Consider the following 25,119-nt stretch of genomic DNA (forward strand, 5'->3'; position numbering starts at 1 on the left):
AGAAATGTCAGAAAGATGTACGAGAATTGTCCACTTTGAAGTCCATCTTTGAATTGACAGAGGACACATCTCAGTCAAGGGGTGGGGGGGTTTAGCCAGGGGCAGCCTCTCATACCAGTCCCAGGTTTTGGTTGTGGTCAGTGCTTAGGTTGCTTCTGTGCTTCTGTGCTGCAAGGAGCAGGTCCTTTCTCTCCATAGACATCAATCAGAGGGGGATAGATGTGCCATCAGGGAGATTTGTGATCACCAGCCTAGGGTCTGGGCCAGTGAGGGCTGGTGATGGCTGATCAGGTCACAAGAGAGTGTTTGATTAAGATCCCATCATCTCCCTCCCCAAAAAGTAAGGCAAAAGTGGGAAGCGGAGGACTAGATGATGGAGGGGACAGGTAGGCAGGTGTTCACAGCTTGTGTGGCTGTGGAAACGTGCCACCTGTGGGTTTTATAGAATGGGCACCTAGAAATGAGAAGGTGATGTTGAGGATGCCTCGGTTATCAGGCATTTGATTATCCGAATATCAGCTTATCCGGCAAAATGGCAAGGTCCTGATGCTCGGCTAAACTGTTATTTGGCATTCAATTATCCTGAATTCGATTAACTGACCGAAATGCTGCTCGGATAATTTGAGGTTCCTTTGTTGTTTTTTTTTCTGTTTTTTTTTACTTTTTTTCTTTTTTTCCCCCCCCCCACACTACCGCCTAACTGCGGTAGTGCTTATTATTTTTATCCCCAGCACCCATGTTGTGTGTGTGTACAGGTGTGAGACACAGTGAGAGACAAGGTGTACAAATCTTTATTCAATTTCCACCACCAGGAAAAGTAGGAAAACACCCGAGTGGCCTGTGACAAGCAGTATACCCTTCACATCAAAGGGCAATGCTTGAGGTTCCTTTGTATTGACACTGAGGCTGAAAGCCACTGGCAGATAACCACTTACTATCACAACAATTAGGAAGAACATGCGTAGCGTGCGGTATTGAGGAGAACACCTGCAAAGGGACATTGCAATGGGAATGGAAAGTGAGCTGACATGTGAGCGGGGGATGCAAGTGCAATTAGTCACTGGGTAGTCACACTGCAATGATGCTGATTGACAACATATTTTTGTTAGCCTGTAGCACAGAAGACATGCAAAGTTAATGATGGGGGAGCATGGGGGCAGTAATGAGAGCAAATGAGGGAATGTGTTGCATACAAAATAGCCTGCTTCCACACTGTAGGGATTCTATGCTTCAAAAGAGGGCTATTAGAACATAAGGATTGGTGAGAGCGGGTGTGGATGCTGTCCAATGGCACACATGATGTAAGGTAACAGAGAACCGAGCATTGCCCTCACTCTAACGGAACTAAGGTTATTCATCCTCTTCCTGCACTGCAGCCCAGTACTCCTCACCCTGGAGATGTTCTTGACTCAGTGGTCATCTCTGTCCAGGTTGTCATAGTCTGGTAGCATGGCTTCCCCTGCCAGTCATCTGGAAAGGTCAAGCACATTTTCTCAATGTAACATAGGAAACTGAGAAGATGACTCCTCTCCTCTCCAGTAACCCATCCACAAGGACCCAACTGATCCCTTTCCGAGAAGAGTGGTATCAGTCTCCCTTTGTCTGACATTTTGCTTCCATGGCCAAGCAGGGCTGCTTCCAAATGCCAACAAATTTGCTGGTGTGTAGTGGGCTTTGATAACTCCTCAGTTATTGAAGCAGCCCATGTTCAAATGCAACATGGCCTGGACAATATCCAAGGTTGGGCAGAAAAGTGGAAAGAAAATTCATGCCACACGAATGCAAGATAATGACCATCTCTAATAAATACAGTGTAACCAATGCCCTTTCATATTCAGTGACATTTCCATTGCTGAATCCCCTATTATCTACTGGGAGTTACCATTGACCAGAAACTAATTGGATTTGCCATACAAATAAAATGGCTACAAGAGCAGGTCAGGGGCTAAGAATACTGTGGCAAATAACTCACCTCCTGACTCCAAGTACAAGTCGAGGTTCCTTTGGTGGACTCCATGTCCACCAAGTACAAGGCGTAAGTCAGGAGAGTGATGGAGGTCTGGATGAGTGCAGCTCCAACAACACTCAAGAAGATTGACACCATTTAAGACAAAGCAACCTGCTTCATAGGACCCACATCCACAAGCACCCACTCCTACCAGCAGCAATGCTCTGCAGCAGCACTGTGTATTATCTACAAGATGCACCGTAGAAATTTACCAAAGATCCTAAGACAACACCTTCCAAACCCATGATCACTTCCATCTAGAAGGACAAGGGCAGCAGATTTATGGGAATGCCATCATCTAGATGGTGCTAAACATTGCACAATCATTGGTGAACATCTCACTTATGACCTTGTAATGGAGGGAAGGTCATTGTTGAAGCAGCTGAAGATGGTTGCGTCTAGGGCTTTATCCTGACAAACACCTGCAGAAATATCCTGGAGCTGAGATGACTGACTCCAACAGCGGCCACCATTTTCCTATGTGCCAAACCTCTCACAATCCTGACTTGCAAGTATATCACCATTCCTCCACTGTCTTTGGGTAAAATTCCCTCCCTAATGACATTGTTGGTTAACCTACATCACATGGGCTACAACAATTTAAGAAAGCAGCTCATCACCATCTTCTCAAGGGCGATAGACAATAAACAACAGGTGCAGGAGTAGGCCATTCGACCCTTCGAGCTAGCACCACCATTCATTATGATCATGGCTGATCATCCACAATTAGTATCCTGTTTCTGCCTTATCCGCATAATCCATGATTCCGCTATCTTTAATACTTCTGTCCATCTCTTTCTTGAAAGTATCCAGAGACTTAGCCTCTACTGCCTTCTGGGGCAGAGCATTCCATATATCCACCGCTCTCTGGGTGAAGAAGTTTCTCCTCAACTCTGTTCTAAATGGCCTACCCCTTATTTTTAAACTGTGTCCTCTGGTTCTGGACATGCCCATCAACGGAAACATGCTTCCTGCCTCCAGAGTGTCCAATTCTTTAATAATCTTATACATCTCAATCAGATCCCCTCTCATCCTTCTAAACTCAAGTGTATACAAGCCCAGTCACTCTAATCTTTCAACATATGATAGTCCTGCCATTCCGGGAATTAACCTTGTGAACCTACGCTGCACTCCCTCAATAGCCAGAGTGTCCTTCCTCAAATTTGGAGACCAAAGCTGCACACAATACTCCAGGTGCAGTCTCACCAGGGCCCTGTACAGCAGCAGAAGGACCTCTTTGCTCCTATACTCAATTTCTCTTGTAATGAAGGCCAGCATGCCATTAGTTTTCTTCACTGCCTGCTGTACCTGCATGCTTGCTTTCATTGACTGATGCACAAGAACATCTACATCTCATTGTACTTGCCTTTACCTAACTTGACTCCATTTAGATAGTAATCTGCATTCCTGTTCTTGCCACCAAAGTCGATAACCATACATTTATCCACATTAAACTGTATCTGTCCACTCACCTGGCCTGTCCAAGTCACCCTGTATTCTCATAACATCCTCCTCACATTTGACCCTGCCACCCAGCTTTGTGTCATCAGCAAATTTGCTAATATTACTTTCAATACCTTCATCTATATCCTTAGTGTATATTGTAAACAGCTGCGGTCCCAACACCGAACCTTGTGGGATTCCACTGGTCATCCCTGCCATTACGTAAGGGACCCATTTGTCACTACTCTTTGTTTCCTGTCAGCCAGAGAATTTTCAATCCAAGTCAGTACCTTACCCCCAATACCATGTGCCCTAATTTTGCTCACTAATCTCCTATGTGGGACTTTATCAAAGGCTTTCTGAAAGTCCAGGTACACTACATCCACTATCTCTCCCTTGTCCATCTTCATAGTTACAACCTCAAAAAATTCTAGAAGATTAGTCAAGCACAATTTCCCCTTCGTAAATCCATGCTGACTCTGATGTATCCTGTTACTGCTATCCAAATGAGACTAATTTCATCTTTTATAATTGACTTCAGCATCTTTCCCACCACTGACGTCAGGCTTACCGATCTACAATTCCTTGTTTTCTCCCTCAATCCCTTCTTGAAAAGTGGGACAACATTAGCCACCCTCCAATCTGCAGGAATTGATCCTGAATCTATAGAACAATGGAAAATGATTACCAATGCGTCCATGATTTCTAGAGTCACCTTCTTAAGTACCCTGGGATGCACCATCAGGTCCAGGGGGACTTATCAGCCTTCAGACCTAACAGTCTATCCAACACCATTTCTTGCCAAATATAAATTCCCTTCAGTTCATCCATTACCCTAGGTCCTTCAGCCACTATTACATCTGGGAGATTGCTTGTGTCTCCTCCAGTGAAGACAGATTCAAAGTACCTGTTCAACTCTTCTGCCACTTCCTTGTTCCCCGTAATAAATTCACCTGTTTCTGTCTTCAAGGGCCCAATTTTAACCTAAACCATTGCTTTTTTTTTTCCACATACCTAAAAAAACTTTTACTATCCTCCTTTATATTTTTGGCCAGTTTGCCTTCATACCTCATCTTTTCTCCACGTATTGCCTTTTTAATTATCCTCTGTTGCTCTTTAAAAGTTTACCAGTCCTCCGGCTTTCTGCTCATCTTTGCTATGTTACACTTCTCTTTTATCTTTATACAGTGCTTAACTTCTCTCATCAGCCATGGCTGCCCCGACTCCCCTTAAGATCTTTCTTCCTCTTTGGAATGAACTGATCCTGCACCTTTTGCATAATATCCAGAAATACCTGCTATTGTTGTTCTACTGCCATCCCTGGTAGGGTATTGAGCCATTAAACTTTGGCCAGCTCCTCCCTCATAGCTCCATAGTTTCCTTTGTTCAACTGCAATACTGACACTTCTGATTTTCCCTTCTCCCTCTCAAATTCCAGATTAAAACTTATCATATTATGGTCACTACCTCCTAATGATTCCTTTACTTCGAGGTCTCTGATCAAGTCCAGTTCGTTGCACAACACAGACCTAGGATTGCCTTCTCTCTGCTAGGCTCCAGTACAAGCTGTTCCAAGGATCCATCTCAGAGGCACTCCTTTCTTGGGGTCCAGTACCATCCTGATTCTCCCAGTCTACCTGCAAGTTGAAATCCCCAATAACAACTTTGCGACAGGCAATTTCAACTCCTTATTCAACTTACACCCTACATCCTGACTACTATTTGGGGGCCTGTAGATAACTCCCATTAGGGTCTTTCCACCTTAGAATTTCTCAGCTCTATCCATACTGACTCTACATCACCTGATTCTATGTTTCCCCACCCCCCCCCCAGCAAGGGACTGAATTTCATTCCTCACCAATAGGGCCACGCTTTGCCCATGAGTCTGTCCTTTCGATAGCAGGTACAGCCTTCAATGTTCATTTCCCAGGCCCTGTCCACTTGAAGCCACGTCTCAGTATTTGCCAGTTTCCAACTGAGCCTCAAGCTCGTCCACCTTATTTCTTATGCTTCGTGCATTCATATATAATACTTTAAATTTGTTACTCCCTGAACCCTTCTTATCAATTCCTATTTCACTTGACCATACTGCATGATCCCTTCTTGAGTTTTCTGCTCCATTGGTTCTGTTATCTTTCTTAACTTCTCTTATTCTCACTTTCTCTTTAACGTCCTTCTTAAATTTCCAGATTGTCCCCTCCCCCCCACTTCTTAGTTTAAACACTGGGTCTGTGTCATGTTTAAATAAATGCTGGCCAGCCAGTGATGCCCCATCCCCATGAGTGAATTTAAAGAAAGCCTTTGAGCAACCAGGTAGAGAGCAATAAAGAAATAAGATTTGATAACAACCAGAGTTTGGAAGTCTCTCTCTACATAGAACATAGAAAAATACAGCGCAGTACAGGCCCTTCGGCCCTCTTAAATGACCATAAAGAGGGAGAGTCCACCACTGCTACTGGCAGGGCATTCCATGAACTCACAACCTGCTGAGTAAAGAATCTATCCCTAACATCTGTCCTATACCTACCACCCCTTAATTTAAAGCTGTGTCCCCTAGTAACAGCTGACTCCATTAGCGGAAAAAGGTTCTCACTGTCAACCCTATCTAAACCCCTAATCATCTTGTACACCTCTATCAAATCTCCCCTAAACCTTCTTTTTTCCAATGAGAACAGCCCCAAGTGCCTCAGCCTTTCCTCATACAATCTTCCTACAATGCCAGGCAACATCCTGGTAAACCTCCTCTGCACTCGTTCCAATGCCTCCACATCCTTCCTATAGTATGGCAACCAAAACTGCACTCAATACTCCAGATGAGGCCGCACCAGAGTCTTCTACAACTGCAACATGACCTCAGGACTCCGGAACTCAATTCCTCTACCAATAAAGCCCAGTACACCATATGCCTTCTTCACAGCACTATTTACATGGGTGGCAACTTTCAGAGATCTGTGTACATGGACACCAAGATCCCTCTGCTCATCCACACTACCAAGTAGCCTACCATTAGCCCAGTAATCCATCTTCTTGTTACTCCTACCAAAGTGAATGACTTCACGCTTAGCTACATTGAACTCCATTTGCCACCTTTCTGCCCAGCTCTGCAACTTATCTATATCCCGCTGTAACCTGCCACATCCTTCTTTGCTGTCCACAACTCCACCGACTTTCGTGTCATCCGCAAACTTGCTTACCCAGCCTTCAAGCCCCTCCTCTAGGTCATTTATAAAAATGACAAACAGCAATGGTGCCAAAACAGATCCTTGTGGAACACCGCTAGTAACTGCACTCCAAGATGAACCTATACCATCAATTACTACCCTCTGTCTCCTTCCAGCCAGCCAATTCCTAATCCAAACCTCTAATGCACCCTCAATGCCATACCTCCGCAGTTTTTGCATTAGCCTGCCATGGGGTACCTTATCGAACGCCTTGCTAAAATCCATATACACCACATCTACTGCTTTAGCCTCATCCACTTCCTTGGTCACCTTCTCAAAGAACTCAATAAGGTTTGTGAGGCACGACCTGCCCTTCACAAAACCATGCTAACTATCCTTGATCACATTATTCCTATCCAGATGTACATAAATCCTATCCCTTACAATTCTCTCTAAGACTTTGCCCACAACAGAAGTGAGACTCACTGGCCTATAGTTACTAGGGCTATTCCTACTCCCCTTCTTGAACAAGGGGACCACATTTGTTATCTTCCAGTCTTCTGGCACTATTCCCATAGACAACGACGACATAAAAATCAAGGTCAATGGCTCCGCTATCTCCTCCCTAGCTTCCAGAGGATCCTAGGATAAATGCCATCAGGCCCAGGAGACTTTTCTATTTTCATCCTTTCCAGTATTCCCCAGACCTCTTCCCTACATACCTCGAGGCCATCCATTCTAATCACTTGTGACTCAATATTCACATCAGCAACAGTGTCCTGTTCCTGAGTGAATGCTGAAGAGTATTGATTTAGTGTCTCTCCAATCTCCTCCGCCTCCACGCACAACTTCCCACTACTATCCTTGACTGGACCGATACCTACCCTAGTCATCCTTTTATTCCTGACATACCTATAGAAAGCCTTTGGGTTTTCCCTAATCCTACCAACTAAGGACTTTTCATGTCCCCTTCTCGCTGCTCTTAGCTCTCTCTTTAGATCCTTCCTGGCTACCTTATAACCCTCAATCGCCCCAACTGAACCTTCACGCCTCATCTTTACATAGGCTGCCCTCTTCCCTTTCACAAGGGATTCCAATTCCTTATTAAACCACGGCTCCCTCACAAGACCCTTTACTCCCTGCCTGACTGGTACATAATTATTAAGGACACCCATTAGCTGTTCCTTGAACAATCTCCACATATCATTTGTGTTCTTCCCTTGAAGCCTATTTTTCCAATCCACGCATCCTAAGTCATGCCTCACCGCATCATAATTTCCCTGCCCCCAGCTATAACTCTTGCCCTGCAGTGCACACTTATCCCTCTCCATCACTAGAGTAAAAGTCACCGAGTTGTGGTCACTGTCCCCAAAGTGCTCACCTACCTCCAAGTCTAACACCTGGCCTGGTTCATTACCTAGAACCAAATCCAGTATAGCCTCACCTCTTGTTGGCCTGTCTACATATTGTGTCAGGAAACCCTCCTGCACACATTGGACAAACACCGACCCATCTAACGAACTCGAGCTATAGCTTTCCCAGTCAATATCTGGGAAGTTAAAGTCCCCCATAACAACCACCATGCTACTTTCACTCTTCTCCTGAATCATCCTCGCAATACTTTCCTCTATTTCTCTCAGACTATTAGGAGGCCTGTAGAAAACTCCTAACTGGGTGACCTCACCTTTCCTATTTCTAACCTCAGCCCAAACTACCTCAGATGGCAAGTCTTCCTCCACCGTCCTTTCCACCGCTGTAATACTATCCTTGACAAGCAATGCCACACCTCCCCCTCTTTTACCCCCATCTCTGACCCTACTAAAACATTTAAACCCTGGAACCTACAACAGCCATTCCTGTCCCTGTTCTACCCACGTCTCTGTAATGGCCACAACATCGAAGTCCCAGGTACCAACCCACACTGCAAGTTCACCTACCTTATTTCTTATACTTCTGGCATTGAAGTATACACACTTCAAGCCACCTTCCTGTTTACAGGCACCCTCCTTCGAGATCGATGCCATGTTCCTTACCTCCCTAACACTCAAGGTCCTGTACCCTAAAGCTACAGTCCAGGTTCCCATGCCCCTGCAGAATTAATTTAAACCCTCCCAAAGAGCACTAGCAAACCTCCCCCCAAGGATACTGGTGCCCCTCAGGTTCAGGTGTAGACCATCCTGTTTATAGAGGTCCCACCTTCCCCAGAAAGAACCCCAGTTGTCCAGAAACCGGAATCCCTCCCTCCTGCACCATCCCTGTAGCCACGCATTTAACTGTTCTCTCTCCCTATTCCTCGACTCTCTATCACGTGGCACGGATAACAAACCAGAGACAACAACTCTGTTCGTTCTAGCTCTGAGCTTCCAACCAAGCTCCCTGAAAGCCTGCCTAACATCCTCACCCCTCTTCCTACCTATGTCGTTGGTGCCAACGTGGACCACGATCTGGGGCTACTCCCCCTCCCCCTTAAGGACCCGGAAAACACGATCAGAGACATCATGTACCCTTGCACCTGGGAGGCAACATACCAATCGTGAGTCTCTGTTGCCCCTGACTCTCTCAATTGCAAAAAATGGTGCCCAGTGAAAAAGCAACTTGGAGTAATACCCATTCACCAAGAGCTCAATGACATCTGCAAACCTTGCTTATGAAGAAAGAAGACAACTAAAAACAAAAAGGGTTCAGCTCATTCTGACAACTTGATGATTCTAAGAACTTTATGCTGCAATCCTTTTGCCTTCCTATCTGTACTAAATACCCTCTATTCTCCTGCCCACACCCCTTTTAAACTCAGTACCTTCACTGACTGTGTGTTTGATGCCATATATTTATTCTTTGTTTTGGTGATTAGATGATAAATTTATTTTTTATTTAACTCAAAACAACCTAATCTGGTTCCATCATTTTAATCTAATTGCTTACATTTTAAGTGAAATGTATTAACTGAGAAGGTTGTGAATGTTTTGTATTCTCCACTATAGAGGGCTTTGGAAACTCAGTCTTTGAATAAGTATAAGGTAGAGATTAATAAATTTCTAACTACCAATCACATACATGGTATTGGAGGGTTTGAGATATAAAAGTAAACTGGAAAGACTGAGACTTTTTTTCACTGGAACATAGAAGGTTGAGGAGTGACTATATTGAGGTTTATAAAATCATGAAGGGCATAGATAAAGTGAATGACAAGGTCTTTTCCCTAGGGTGGGAGAGATCAAAACTAGCAGGCATATTTTTAAGGTGAGAGGAGAAAGATTTAAAAAGGACATGAGGGCAACTTTTTTTTTACAGAGTAGTTTGTGTGTGAAATAAACTGGCAGACAAAGTGGTGGGTACAGGTACAGTTACAACATTTTAAAGACATTTGGATAAGTTCATGAATAGAAAATGTTTGGAGGGATATGGGCCAAGTGCAGGCAGGTGGGACCAGTTTAGTTTGGGAACATGGTCATCATAAACTGCTTGGTGCAAAGGGTTTGTTTCCATGTTGTATAACTGTATGGGGATGGGATGGATAAAAGGCATTAATGTGTTCAATCAATCATGATGGTATTGAATAGCAGGGGAGGCTGAAAAGGCAGAGTGGCCTACTTCTTTTCCTGTGTTCCAATGTACCTATGTTAGCCGCACTCTAAAAATAAATAAAAATATTTGTTGTGACCAAACAAGCAGGTGTTAAAGAAAGATAAGCTGATTCTCCTTCCCCCACTAGACCTAACAATATTTTTGTGTGTTTGTCAAATGTAAAAGGATTAAAAGTTGAATTTACACTAGAGCTGTTTGATCAGTGAGACACAGTTTTGCTCATGTAGCAATTCTAACATTGAAGGGTGCAAGAATTTCTTGTTCATCTGACAAAGTAGCAGCGTTCCAAAAGCTTGTGATTTCTAATAAATCTGTTGGACTATAACCTGCTCTTGTGTCTTCTGTCCTAAACTATCAAAATGGTATCATATTGTGGTGGCGCATGAAATCTTTTCACTGTATTATATTCTATTTCTCACTGTAAAATATAGGTAACGATAAAAATCAGTGATTCATTAATTTGTCATCAAGTCTGCTTTTTGGTAAATGCTATCTTTTTGGGCCATATGTGACAAAGTCACTTGTAAATGTATATACTCTGCTTTATTCCCTGCTATAGCTCAATATTGTCAAAAGCTGTCCTTTGTGTCTGCCAGCCACAAGGCTTTTATATATGAACTTGCTTTCTGTTAGCACTTCTTCAATGGTTGCCTTGTAGTAGCCAAGAAAATACAATTGATCCTTTTACAATTTTTACAAACTCAACATCTTTTTCAAATGTTCTTAAAATAAATTACACACTCCACAGACATTTTAAAGAGTTTAAATTGTCCTTACTATGCAGCTCCCTGATTAAAGATCATCAAAATACTGCATTTAAAGTGCCAGCACTGCTGCAGGCTAGAGGAGCTAATGGCCTTCTATTATGTTTTGATTTATTTGATTTTATGACTTTGCATCATATGTCAAATAGCTGTAATTCCTCTTTATGATTCTGCAACATTGTACTTCTATGTTTATAGCAGAGTGGGAGGATATTTGACCCAGTGTTAGTCCTAGTTTATTAAAAGACCCATACAATTAGCTCCACAGCTCAGTTCTAACTCATAGCCCTGAATTTTTGGACTAACATTCTGAGTTTCTGTATTCTATAAAAGATCCTTTTCTTTGCCTTTCAGGTTGGAAACCTTGGTTTGTTGTTCATGCTTTTGTTTTTTATCTATGCGGCTCTTGGAGTTGAACTCTTTGGAAAGCTGGGTGAGATTTTAATTGATATCCTTGTTATAGCCAACTTAGATATTTTCTAATCAGGAGTATTATTTCAAATGTTTGAAGTAGGTAGCACTTGAACCTTGTCTTCTGGCTCAGAGGTAGGGACACTACCATTTTGCCACAAGAGCCCAATTTTCAGAGTTTATTTCAAGGCTTAAGTAGAAGTTCATGCCCCCATTTATTGTAGTTTACACAGACCAATGGGTACTATTAAAATAAAGGGGGTTAGTTTAGCATGGATGTATAGTTTTCAACACAGAATGATACCAACAGCATAAGTTCAATTCCTAAATGGCTGAGGTTACCATGAAGGGCTCTCCTTCCCAACCTCTCCCCTCACCTGAGTTATGGTGATCCTCAGGTTAAGCCACCACTAGTCATCTATTTCATGATACAGCAGACCTATGATTTGGTAAAACTGTTGTAACTTTGCCTTTGTTAAAATTATTTTCAATATAAACTATGAAAATTCATCACTTCCTGCCTTTTAAAATAGGTCCAAAATAAAACTTGGCACCAAGCAATGAAAATTCAAATGAAAGGGAATTGTTAGTCATATCAATTAAAGGCACTTCATATAACCTTTAATAATGGATTGGACTATTTTGCTTCTCAGTTTGTAATGATGAAAATCCATGTGAAGGCTTGAGTCGACATGCAACATTTGAGAATTTTGGAATGGCATTTCTAACTTTATTCCGAGTTTCTACTGGTGATAACTGGAATGGAATAATGAAGGTACGTAATTACTTACACTGAATTGTTCAGTTCAAGCATTACTAATACACCAAGAACCTATTCATTAGAATGTCCCAGGAAAATTAAATGATCTAATTTATCTGTATTTATGTTCAATTCACTTTACTTTGTTCATCAGTAATTAATGGTATCTCCCTACAGTCTTCATCTCAAAACGTTATACCACATGAGGTATAAATAAAGGGGGAGCAGATATAGGACTGAGTTGAGGAGGATCTTCTTCATCCAAAGGATTGTGAGCCTATGGAACTCCCTACCCAGTGAAGCAGTTGAGGTTACTCATTGAATGTTTTTAAGGCAAAGATAGATTTTTGAACAGTAAAGGAATTAAGGGTTATGGTGAGCAGGTGACCACAAAAGAACTAGCTGTGATCTTATTGAATGGTGGATCAGACTCGATAGGCCAGATGGCCTACTCCTATTCCTATTTCTTATATTCTTATGCTTTTATATATTTCTGATATTTTTGAATTTTAACAGGGCTGGAATGGGCTACTTGACTGACAGGAATCATCCACTTCGTAACAAAGAAGATTATTTCCTAATGATAAATGAGTGGATTAGCATTAGGCGAGAGGAAATTTTCATAAAATACTCAAAACAGCCCCAAAACTGCCTCCAAGTCATCCACTTCTGGGTTTAATAGTAGAGTAGGAACAGTCAAACAGCTCCCATGGGATAGATTTTGTCATCTAAATATTATAATGAGTTTGGGAACCTCTCAGCCACTCAGGAAATGAGCCACTCAGCTCAAAGAGGAATAGTTAGCTTCAAAGGCTTGTGGGCCAGGATGGTGAGCAAGCATGCTTCTATGCCCAAAGGATCAGATCTGTCTTCTCCAACCAAGACTTGAATGCTTCAAGAGGTCAGGTGTATAAATAGATGGAAATATCAACAGTCAGTCATTTATCCTAATTGTAGGATATATGATTGATTGTTGATATTTCCATCTATTTCTGTTGAGTACATATATTTCTGATAATTGTTTCTTAATGCTAAGCATTCAAGATGGGGTTTAATTCACGTTTTTTTAATAACTACCGGTTTCTCAATGGGCTATCTGGAGGAGAGGCAAGGTAAAGAGCCAGCACGCATCCTAAAGGACAAAAGAGAAACTGAAGGGCAAGGCAACTGAAACAGTTGTTAGGAATTGTTAGGAATAAAGTAAAAGGAACATCCCTTTTGTTTGGATACAGATCAACACTGACAAAAGCTAATTAGAAACAGGTCACCAGATAGCTGTCTTGGAGTGACATACACATTTAAAGGTAGATAATCTTTTTAACAAGGATTCATTTTATTTTTCGCACCTTAAGTCATGAATTCTCAAGACTGACTGTTGGGAAGGGGTACAATGCTTATTACACCTCCACCCAAATACGAGCATGCATGTTGGATTGGAGTAATGATTTCAAAATACTTTTAAAATGTATTAAGAGTAATCAATGATTTTGCTGTCAGGTCTGCAAAAAGATCTAAGTTGGTTATGCATCTTTTTTTCTAAAGTTGACAAGAATAATTTTTGTAAAGGAGTTTGATACAACAGTAATGAGATTCCTACTAAAGAACTGAACGAAATCCAAAGAAACTAAATGTATTCCACAGGTTGATTGTGATTTTTGCCAGGTCTACAAACAAACTATAACAGCAACAGAGGTTAAGGCTGATATTTTTCCCTCAACCTGCTGAAATACATCTGATTCTAATTAAAAAAAATTTCTCATCTTTTGTTTATTAGATGATCATTCTGCAAGATTCCATATGATGGGCTGCCTTTGCACTGAAAAAATTAAGTGATTGTAATCATGCCCTTCTCAATATCATTGTACAGTTATTGCAAGCTTCATGCTTTCTGCATTGCTGAGGTCTAAACTGTACAACCTTTCCTTATGGTCATTTGAACTATTAATCTTCTTTCAAAATAATGATGCTGCATGTGCAGTGTGAACACTGGATGTGATGTGACCTTCACTTGAGATGAGGCTATTCTTTTTTAAAATGCCAGAAGGTCTCAGTACAATCACTATAATTATGATTGAGCTGAACAGATGAGCCACAGGAAGAGGCAATTTATAAATGCTCAGTTCAATGCCCATGCGATGAACAGCAATCAGAATTCTGAATGGAGTCACCTACACAAAAGAAATTTCTTATAGGTTATTAAATGGAAATTCAATGTAGAAAAATACTCAATAACTGTAGAGTTGTATAGAGTACCATTAGATTTCAGATTTACTATCAGGGTCCTAGTCGGGTATTAGATTGTAACAAAGAGGTTTGATTGGTTTCGCAATATAGTTTTAAGATCCACAGGTGAGAATAACAAGATATTTTTACACATTTCTAAAGTATAACGAGAGAATGAAGAGCTTTATGCATGTGAAATATTCCCAACTTAAGTGCATTACAACTCATTCAAAATTATGTATGTGCATCCTATCCCTCACTAATACTTGCTGCTCATTACTTATAAACTCCCTGATACTTTGGTACTCATTTTAAAAACAAAAAGTGCTGAAAGAACCTAGCAGGTCTGGCAGCCTATGCTGAAAGTGAAACAAAGTGAATATTTTAAGCCCAATGTGGCTCTCTTACTTGGAGCACAGGTGCTCCAAGACCTTAATTTTTCCTGTCTCTAAAACCTCCCCTAATCCAATGTGGTAATGCATAGAAGAAGTGCTGGAACTACTGAACAGGTCAGACAAGATTTATGGATTGAAACAGAGTTAACAGTCATGAGTTGGAGATGCCGGTTTTGGACTGGTGTGTACAATGTTAAAAATCACACTACATCAGGTTTCTCCTGCTCCTTTGATGCTGCTTGACCTGCTGCGCTTTTCCAGCAACACATTTTTCAACACCAGGTTATAATCCAGGTTAATTTGGAACCACTTGTGCTGCTGCATCCACAACCACCTGATGAAGGAGCAGCGCTCTAAAAGCTAGTGCTCCTAAATAAACCTGTTGGACTATAAGCTGGTGTTATGTGATTTTTAACAGAGTTAAGGGTGACAGTTGTTGGCAGCAGAACTGTAAACGCATGACATTTTCTCAAGAGGTCAAAGGTATGAGTATCAAAATTAAAGGCGCTAAGACAGGCATTAATTTTCTGTAAGTCAAGGGGGGCATTCTCACTGTTAAAGAAGCTTTTCCCTCAATTACACATGCATTGTTCTCCTTTCCTCGCCATTACCCACTCTTAGTCATCAATGCCTCCCTGCTAATAGTTGAACAAAGCTCTCATACAAGAAAAAGCAGCACTACTCACTCCAACACCAGCAGGAAGACTACCTCACCCGCTGCATGTCATGCTTAACCAGTTGTGAACCTGAAGGCCTGTTTATCTTGTTTGCTGATTACTGAATTTGACAGGTGCACTTAATTCTGTTGAGGTTGCCTTTTATTGAGCATGCACATCATGCAACGGTTCCCGACATCTGCCATGAGAAGCTTAATCCAATATCAATTTAGTTCTGTAGTTTCATACTGCCTTTGGAAGCTAACCTTTGGCCTTCTGCAAAATTACGTGCTGATCATTTTGCTGTTGCGAGCTTCAAAAGATTCTGCCCAACTAATGGAAGTTTCTCTTTAACCTGAAAGATTAACATTGGTTTTCTGACCAACCTGTTAAGTGTTCTCAGCATTATCTGTTTTTATTTTAGATTTGTAGATTCACAACATGTTGCTTTAATATGCTGATATGCACTTTGCTCTTCAACTTTGCTTCGTCTGCTCTGACAAAGTCTTCAGTTATCTTGATCTCAACTTATAGCTAGATCCAGCACCCTCATATCTCTCCTCCCACATCAGAAACTTCATCAAATCCAACCTCTTTCACCATTCCTTCTGTCATCTTTGCAAGCTGTACCACCACTGCTGGTCATCCATTTTTACCATTGTTTGTAATTTGGAAAATCTTGCTTTGTTGAGGGTGGTACATAAATGCAAGTCGGCACTCATTATTTACACTCTTTTGAATTTTCACAGGATACATTGCGAGAATGTGGCAGTGAGGATAAGCACTGCCTCACCTACCTCCCTTTCTTTTCTCCTGTGTACTTTGTCACTTTTGTTCTAATCGCTCAGTTTGTGCTTGTCAATGTTGTGGTTGCTGTTCTAATGAAACATTTGGAGGAGAGCAATAAAGAAGCCAAAGAGGATGCAGAGCTTGATGCAGAAATAGAGCTGGAAATGTCACAAGCCCAGGGAGCATCAAGTAGCAACATTGGACAAACTCCTATCCTTGACAGCAAAGCCACAGGAGCTGGCCAGGAGTCAGTACAACTTGAATCACCAGTACATGTAAAACAATTAGTGGTGAGTGCAATTTACACTATTTCTTTTATTCATAGAAAAGGATCACAAGCAAGCTTATTAGTTAACTTTTTGGGGTATCGTTATAATACATTCAAAAGTACTACAACAAAAGTGTTGTTGCTTTCATACTAATTAGACTTGGGGCTGAATTTTCCCATGCATGTCACAATTCTGACATAAGCTTCAATTCCACAGTAGGATGTGGAGCACAATCTTCACAGAGATTGCCAATTAAAACATTGCTCAAGGACACCCATTATCAAGGACGGGACTGAGTTCTAATGCCAAGAGGTCTGTTCTGCTGATCTGCTTTGTGGTGTGAGAGGGATGGTACCTTCATAGGAGGGAGCTACATTAGTTAGGACAGCCAACCTCCATGAATTGGCTACAATGATATGCCTTATGCTTGAGGAGACCCAAGATGTGGAAATTTAATGCCAGCATTTAATGAAAGGTCTCACATAGTTAATGGCTTAAACATCCCAGAGAGATAGATTAGAGTGGTGCTGGAAAAGCACAGCAGGTCAGGCAGCAACCAAGGAGCAGGAAAATCGATGTTTCAGGCAAAAGCCCTTCATCAGGAATGCCTGAAACATCTGCAGTCCTCACTTTTGCCTATCCCATAGAGATAGTCAGGTTCCTGTGTGAAATTTGAAAAATTTGAATCCATTTTAACAATTGAGTTTAATTACCCTATTGAGTGTCCTAATTGGCTATGTACCATTTCAGGCAGGTTGCCATTGCTGCTGGGAGTCTTCATGCAGGAAAATCATACAGCCATGTGTTTTGGACTGGCCTGACACAAACCAATTGCATTTTCCATGTTCCCTCTCCACTTCCCAAATCACTTCCATCTGCTTGGAAGAATTTAGTTCATGGGGTTTAACGACTTATATTGTGTTAAGGATGATTAAATTTGTATAACACCTGTGATAATTTTAGGAAGTCTGAAATCACTTCCTAGTAAAACAAAAGTCCTCTTTGATGTACAGTCACTGTTGTAATGTAGGAGATGAGCCAGCTTTTTGTACCAGCAATGTGATGATAGCCAAAATATCTATTTTGGTGGTAGGGGGATGAGTATTGGCCAGGATACTGGGAATAATGCTCCTCCCGTTCCTTTGAAATAGTCCCACAGGGAGTTTTATGTCCACTTGAGAGAGCAGTTGGAACCATAGTTTGATATATTCACCAAAGCATGGCCCGCCTGATAATGCCACATTCTCTCAGTACTCCACTGGATTATAAAACTAGATTATTTTACTTTCCGGGTTGGGATTTGAAACCACAATCTTCTGTCACAAAGATGTGGGTATGATCGCTAAACCATCGCTAAAAACTGAATAATATAATACAAAAATAGATTAAGAAAATATAATATCCTTTTCAGAAGGCTTCAAACTGCCTGAAAACAATCATTTAACTTCCTTATAAGGATATATATAACCTGAACTTGAAATTTACATTAGCAATCAGGTCAAATTTGAGTTCAGTCCTTTATGCTGGTAAACTCCAGGCTGGATTAAAACACAGGATTTACCTCTCTTTCATTGGAACTTGGGAGCTCATCCAAGTTTCCAACCCAGCATTATTTTCATCATGTAGTAATGATTTTCAGAATGTATCCATGGCTGTCAGATGAATGAGTCTGAGCCATTTTGATTATGTTGGACCAGTATGCAGATAGGAAATTTCTTGTTGATTCATGTCTGGGATGCTTTGTGCGAGTGGGTTTGCATCAGATTAGATTAGATTACTTACAGTGTGGAAACAAGCCCTTCGGCCCAACAAGTCCACACTGACCCGCCGAAGCACGACCCACCCAGACCCATTCCCCTACATTTACCCCTTTACCTAACACTACGGGCAATTTAGCATGGCCAATTCACCTAACCTGCACATTTTTGAACTGTGGGAGGAAACCAGAGTACCCGGACGAAACCGGTCAGTCGCCTGAGGCGGGAATTGAACCCGGGTCTCTGGCACTGTGAGGCAGCAGCGCCTGCCACCGTGCCGCCCATAAGATCAGAGTGATTTCAGCCAATTAAAATACAAATGGATATGTCACCCAATGTTTCTGACATCGCATCTTGCCATTAGCCACTCTCGGTGATAGTATTATATTTCTTGAGTATGTGATGTTGTGACATCATTAATATCAGCAGACTTCACTCACCATAAATGTGAACTTCAATTGTCCTTTAAAGTAATATCAGATCAAAGACAATAGCATTCTTCAAATGGTATCTTTAGTTTAAGATAGCAAAAGCTGTAACTTACATTTTTGTTTTCAAAAAATGAAATTAAAATATGAAAAGAGCTTTTTAGTGGTTTCCTGAATTGATAGTGCATAATTTTATCAATCCATCAATTGAATTATTTTACTTTTATGCCATAGTTTGCCCCCATCCCTCCTCTCCTTTGGGTGCTGAGGATATGCCCTGAAAAGGGCATCAGACCTGTAAAGTAAATAATAATCCAGTACCAGGACAACTCAGTCTCCATTGGCAAAGTGATAAGTAATTGTCCTGTGTATTGCTGCTTCAGGTGGAGAACTTTGATTCTGGCAGACCTTCCAGTTCTTTGCTTGCTGGTTTGCAAATCTTTCCTCCCCATATTGGAGAAGGTATCAACCATAATTATGATGTCAAGTTTATAATAATTACATCCGAGCAACTCCTAATCCAGTAAATTTGCTGCTGAGTTCATCCTGAATTGTAAGTGCTGTACATTGAGCCCCAAAGAAACTGGCTGGATTACTGAACCGTTTCCAGTTCCATTGCGGTACTAGTGAAAAACATCCCAGGAGGGTTAAGAATGGAAGCAATTTGGTTGGGGCTAAGGAACAAAAGATGCAGTTAGATTTCTGGGTGTTATCTATAGGCCAGCAACAGGTGGGAAGAATGTAGAGGAATATTCCTCTGAAATGTGGTGATTGTTTAGGGAGCACTTGCTGATAGTGCTGGATAGGTTTGCCCCACTGAGCCAAGGAAGGGATGGTAGGGTGAAGGAAGCTTGGGTGACAAGGGATGTAGAACATCTAGTCAAGAGGAAGAAAGAAGCTTACTTAAGGTTGAGAAAGTAAGGATCAGACAGGGCTCTAGAGGGTTACAAGGTTGCCAGAAGGAACTATGCTTAGAAGAGCTAGAAGGGGGCATGAAAAATCTTTAGTGGGTAGGATTAAGGAAAACCCCAAGGCATCCTACAGTCATATAAGGAACAAGAGGATGGCCAGAGTGAGGTTAGAGCCGATCAGGGATAGTGGCGGGAACTTGTGCCTCAGAGGAGGTTGGGAAGGTCCTTCATGAACACTTTACTTGAGTATTCACTTCTGAGAGGGACCCTGTTGTTTGTGAGGACAGCATGAATCAGGCTGATATGCTCGAACAAGTTGATGTTAAGAAGGAGGATGTGCTGTAAATTTTGAAAAACATAAGGATAGATAAGTCCCCTGGGTCAGGCGGGATATACCCAAGGTTACAATGGGAAGCGAGGGAAGAGATTGATGCACATTTGGCGATGATCTTTTCATCCTTACTCTCCACTGGAGTAGTGCCAGATGATTGGAGAATAGTAAATGTTACTCTTTTGTTCAAGAAAGGATATAGAGATAATCCTGGGAATTACAGACAAGTCAGTCTGTGGTGGACAAGTTATGGAGAGGATTCTAAGAGACAGGAATTGTGTTTACTTGGAAAACCATTGTTTGATTAGAGATGGTCAGCATGGCTTTGTGAGGCATAGATCATGCCACACAAGTCTTATTGAATTCTTTGAGGATGTGGCAAAAACACATTGATGAAGGTAGAGCAGTGAATGTGGTGTATGTGGATTTTAGCAAGGCATTTAATAAGGCTCCCCATAGTAGGCTCATTCAGCAAGTAAGGAGGCATGGGATACAGGAAAATTTTGCTGTCTGGATACAGAATTGGTCTGCCCAAAGAAGACAGTGGGTGGTGATAGATGGAACGTATTCAGTACGGTGACCAATGGTGTGCTGCAGGGATCTGTTGGATGAGGAAGTGGAAGGGTGGGTTAGTACGTTTGCTCATGACACAAAAATTGGTGGAGTGGTAATAGTGTATAGGGCTGTTGTAGGTTGCAGTGAAACATTTATTAGATGCAGAGCTGGGCTGAAAGGTGGCAGATGGAGTTCAATCTGAAAAGTGTGAAGTGATTCATTTTGGAAGGTAAAATTTGAATGCAGTTTACAGGGTTAAAGGCAGGATTCTTGGCAGTGTGGAGGAACAGGGATCTTGGGGTACATGTCCATAGATCCTTCAAAGTTGCCACCCAAGGTGATAGAGTTGCTAAGAAGACGTATGGTGCTTTAGCTTTCATTAGCAGGGAGATTGAGTTTAAGAGCCGCAAAGTTATGCTGCAGCTCTGTGGAGCCCTGGTTAGACAACGCTTGGAATATTATGTTCAGTTCTGGTCGCCTCATTATCGGAAGGGCGTGGAAGCTTTTGAGAGAGGGTGCAGAGGCAATTTACCAGGATGCTGCCTGAACTGGAGGGCATGCCTTATGAAGAAAGGTTGTGGCATCTAGGGCTTTTCCCATTGGAGTGAAGGGTGAGAGGCGACATGATAGAAGTGTACAAGATTTTGAGAGGCACAGATAGAGTGAATAGTCTATTCCCAGGGCACAAATAACTATCACAAGGGGGCATAACTTTAAGGTGATTGAAGGAAGATTTCAGGAATATGTCAGAGGTTGGTTCTTTACACAGAGAGTGGTGAGTGCGTGGGATGTACTGCCAGCATTGGTAGTAGTGTCAGATACATTAGGTACATTTAAGCGATTCTTGGATAGGCATATAGATGATAGTAAAATGAAGGGTATGTACATTAGTTTGATCTTAGAGTAGGATAAAAGTTCAGCACAACATCAAGGTCCAGAGGGCCTGTACTATTCTATGTTCAACAAGCTTACAAGGAAATAACCAAGGTGCAAAGAATTATATGGATGCCATCATGAATGGCTTTAAATATCCAAATATAGACTGGAATGGTAGTAATGTAAAAATTAATGTAAATGTAGGAATAAGAGTTCCTAGAGTGTGTGTAGGAATATTTAAATAATATGTTTCTGGTCCACTGAAAAAGAGATGCTGCCCGATGCTGGAAATGAGGTTAACCCAGTGTGAGTAGAACATTTGGAGGATTGTGGTCGATGTATCAAATAGCTTAGGCTGACAATAGAAAAGGACAAAGACCAATCCGCAGTTTAATGACAGATGAAAAGCCAACTTCAATGGTAAGAATGGAGCTGAATCAAATAAATTGGAGTCAAAAATTGGCAGAATAAACTATAGCTGAACATTGGGATACCTTCAAAAAAGAGATACTATGGGCATATTCAATGTAGGAAAAAATAGCCAGAGCTGCCTGGATGCCAAAAGCAATAGAAATTAATATACACAAGAAAAAAGTGCATACATGAGATGTCAGGTAGAAAAACATTTGCTAACTAGGCCAAATATAGAAAGTATCAAAGAAGATGTGTAAAGAAAGGTAAGTAAGAGAAACAAAGAGTGAGTATGAAAACAAAACTGGTAACCAACATGAGAAAGAACTCCAAAATTCCCTATAGTCAACAAATAGTAAGAAGATGGTAAAAGGAAGAGCAGGGCTGATTAGGGACAAATGTAGTTTTGATGTTGAGGCAAAGACTATGGAATTAACAGCATGAATGAATATAAGAATAAAAGCTTAGAGGATGTAAATTACAAGCAATCTTGAAGTGTTAAAGATTTGAAACAACTTTACAGTGATAAGAAATAAAAAGATATTGAGAAGAAATGAAAGAAGAAATAATACTTCTGCAAAGATTTAATATTGAACCACAGAGTACAACATTGGATATCCAGGAGGAGTTCTTAAGGTACAGAATTCCTTCAGGATTAAACACTACATCCGAGACTGAGAAAGTTATTATGTTATTGTGTTCAGAAGCACTTGTATTGAATTATGTTATTAATCCTCAAAATAATTAACAAAAATAAAGATATCTTTGAGGAAGTTTTAAAAGCCTTTGATGATTCTCAACCTGTAAGGTGTAGTGCCCCTAAGGTTAAACCAGCACCAGTTGTCTCTCTCTAATGAGAGCGCAGGTCTGGTAAGAGAACTTTACTATATTTCAGTTTTCAGTTCAGTCTAAAGGAAACAGATTTTTAAGTAAACAAGACTTTGTAGAAGAGTTCAGCTTTTAGGTGAATCTGTAAACAATTAATTGTGAGGTTTGAAAACAGTTCATAGGAGACAGAATTGTTAATGGAATTCTTGATGAAACATTGTCAGATTTCTTACAGTGCAAGGAATATTTAACTTTTGAAAAAACTATTCCAAATCATGCTGGTAGCAGAAACCTGAAAGACTCATAGACAGTTCCTGAGAAAAGAAGTCCAACTCAAGAGAATAACAGAGACTATTCTCTTTATAAATTATGGACACTTGGGGGGAAAAAACAAGTGGCAAGTCAACATCGAACAGCAGATACCAAGAGTCAGAATCATTGTTAGTGTTGTGGGAAAATAAAACCTCACAGGCAGTGCCCAGCCATGAGAGGATGCTATTTTTTAAAACACCTAAAATTACTTCCAGAAGATGTACGGACAAAAGAGTCAGGGCAGTAGAAGTACTGGTGGTCATACATGCAAAGAGGTCTACACAGTACAAGATCCACAACTATTGTAAAAAAAAAAGCACCTGAGTTAGTATACATAACTCTATATGAAAACATACAAGAGGCATTTCTCAGAGAAATTACTGTTTTGAATGAAAGTGGAGATTCAGCCAACTCAAGTTTCACAGAGCTTGTTTAAATCAATGGACCTTTTGTTAATTTGAAACTTGATACAGAAACAAATATTTCCATCCCATCAGAACAAATGCCATGGCTAAAGGACCTGAAATAACAGTTTATAAAGATTAAATCTGTATGGTCCAGATGGAACAACTCTGAAGATTAAAGTTATGTTCCAAATAACACAACACAAACAGCGAATGAGGATTGAAAACACAAAAGTGATTCACAATCAATGTTCCTCACTTTTGACAATACACACATGTCTTGTCCTCACTATCATTGAGAGGACAGTGAGTGTTTCACTAGTTCAAAGAAAATATCTGGTCCAGAAGAAAACAGTTGTCAAACAATTGGTCCAATAGTAGTCTATTGTCAACCACCAAGTCAAAAAGTTTCTGAAATCTGGCAGGAACCCAAAAAGAAGAAAGGATCTGTGAAGACAACTAAGAATTGCATTAATAATTACAAAGAAATGTTGCATATTGCCAAGAAAAGTGGCCAGCAAGCCAAAAGAAGCTCAAGTAACATTTGACAAGAACAAAAGAATAATCAAGATTGTTCCACCATTCAACAGCACTGTATTAACACAGCTAGACTAAACGTTCAGCAAATTGGTCAGGAAGACTTACTTTGGGCACTGACAGCATCTCATGATCATAGATGACTTACCTATATATGACAGAAGGCTACTTCTTCCATCTGCAGTTTGGCGAGCTGTAATGGAAAGGCTACACAGAGAACACTTGAGGATTGCCAGGTGTACAAAGAAGGCTCAGTCAGCAGTGTGATGGCTATAGAAACTCAAAGGAGATTAAAGATCTCATAACTCATTGGAAAATATGCAATTGTACGGGATTGTGAGGTGTAGAAAGTACTCCTATCATTACTGAAGACAGATCAGAAGATAAAGCTCACCAAAATTGAAAAAAGCAAATACTGAGAATAGAATTAATACTTGAGCTCATTCAAAGATCTTTAACTGATGGTGTTCAATCAGCAGATTATTCCAGTGAGCAAACTGATACAGCAGAATAGTCAATGCCAGTGAAGAAGACAGTGCTGAGTAAGCAGCAATCTTTCAGTTAGATGAGTGTGGATGTTCAGTCAAACAGCCATCAAGGACTATTAAAGATGTCCAACCTAATCAACAGGTGTAAAGTTTGTGTACTTTAACACAAATGTAATAGGTTGAGAGTACAAAGTTGCTTCAACGAAGTGGAGATTCTATGTATGTAACTCAAAGGAAGTCAGGCCTTTGTCCACAGATTCAGCAAGCACTCAGAAAGAAGAAAATGCTTGCTGTAGAAATACAGGATACAGTCAAAATAAAGTACTAACTTCAACAGAACAACCATCTCCCATGGTATTCATTCATGAAATTAAAGATCCTCCAATGATATTTTGCAGTACTTCCTGAAGTTAGCAGGAAAAGCGCCTCTGCAAATCGGAATTTGGGAGATTAAAGATCCTCCAGAGAAGGTAACAAACCTGAAATAGCTCCACAGAGACGAGTACCCCGTCACCATGTTACCCTTTATTTACACATGAACAGTCATTGACGTTAATACAGAGTCTGCACTCACCCTTTTCATGTTAGCAGGTACTCCCTGATTGGGGTTGTTAATCTGGTCCAATCATGTATCTCATATTCTATGAGGTCCAGTTGGCTTACCTCATTACAATCACAACAGAACCAATGATTCTATCCACCAGGAATGACTTCTGGGATGGATATCCAAGAAATATAAGATCCTGCAGTTTATTGATGTAATGCTATTCAGAATCAAAGTTAACAGTCCTCAAGCAAAAGACATAGCATTTTCCCA

General features: G+C 40.9%; 1 protein-coding gene across 1 annotated transcript in view; it reads left to right on the plus strand.

Moving 5' to 3' along the window:
* cacna1ha (calcium channel, voltage-dependent, T type, alpha 1H subunit a) overlaps positions 1 to 25,119 on the plus strand; it is a 295,360-nt gene that overhangs the window by 252,241 nt on the left and 18,000 nt on the right. The window contains exons 28-30 of the mRNA XM_060840534.1: positions 11,316 to 11,394; positions 12,026 to 12,147; positions 16,156 to 16,485. Coding sequence (XP_060696517.1) covers positions 11,316 to 11,394; positions 12,026 to 12,147; positions 16,156 to 16,485 — 531 coding nt within the window. The remainder of the gene's footprint in view (positions 1 to 11,315; positions 11,395 to 12,025; positions 12,148 to 16,155; positions 16,486 to 25,119) is intronic.

The sequence above is a fragment of the Hemiscyllium ocellatum genome, chromosome 20 (assembly GCF_020745735.1).
Source record: "Hemiscyllium ocellatum isolate sHemOce1 chromosome 20, sHemOce1.pat.X.cur, whole genome shotgun sequence".
Lineage (NCBI taxonomy): Eukaryota > Metazoa > Chordata > Chondrichthyes > Orectolobiformes > Hemiscylliidae > Hemiscyllium > Hemiscyllium ocellatum.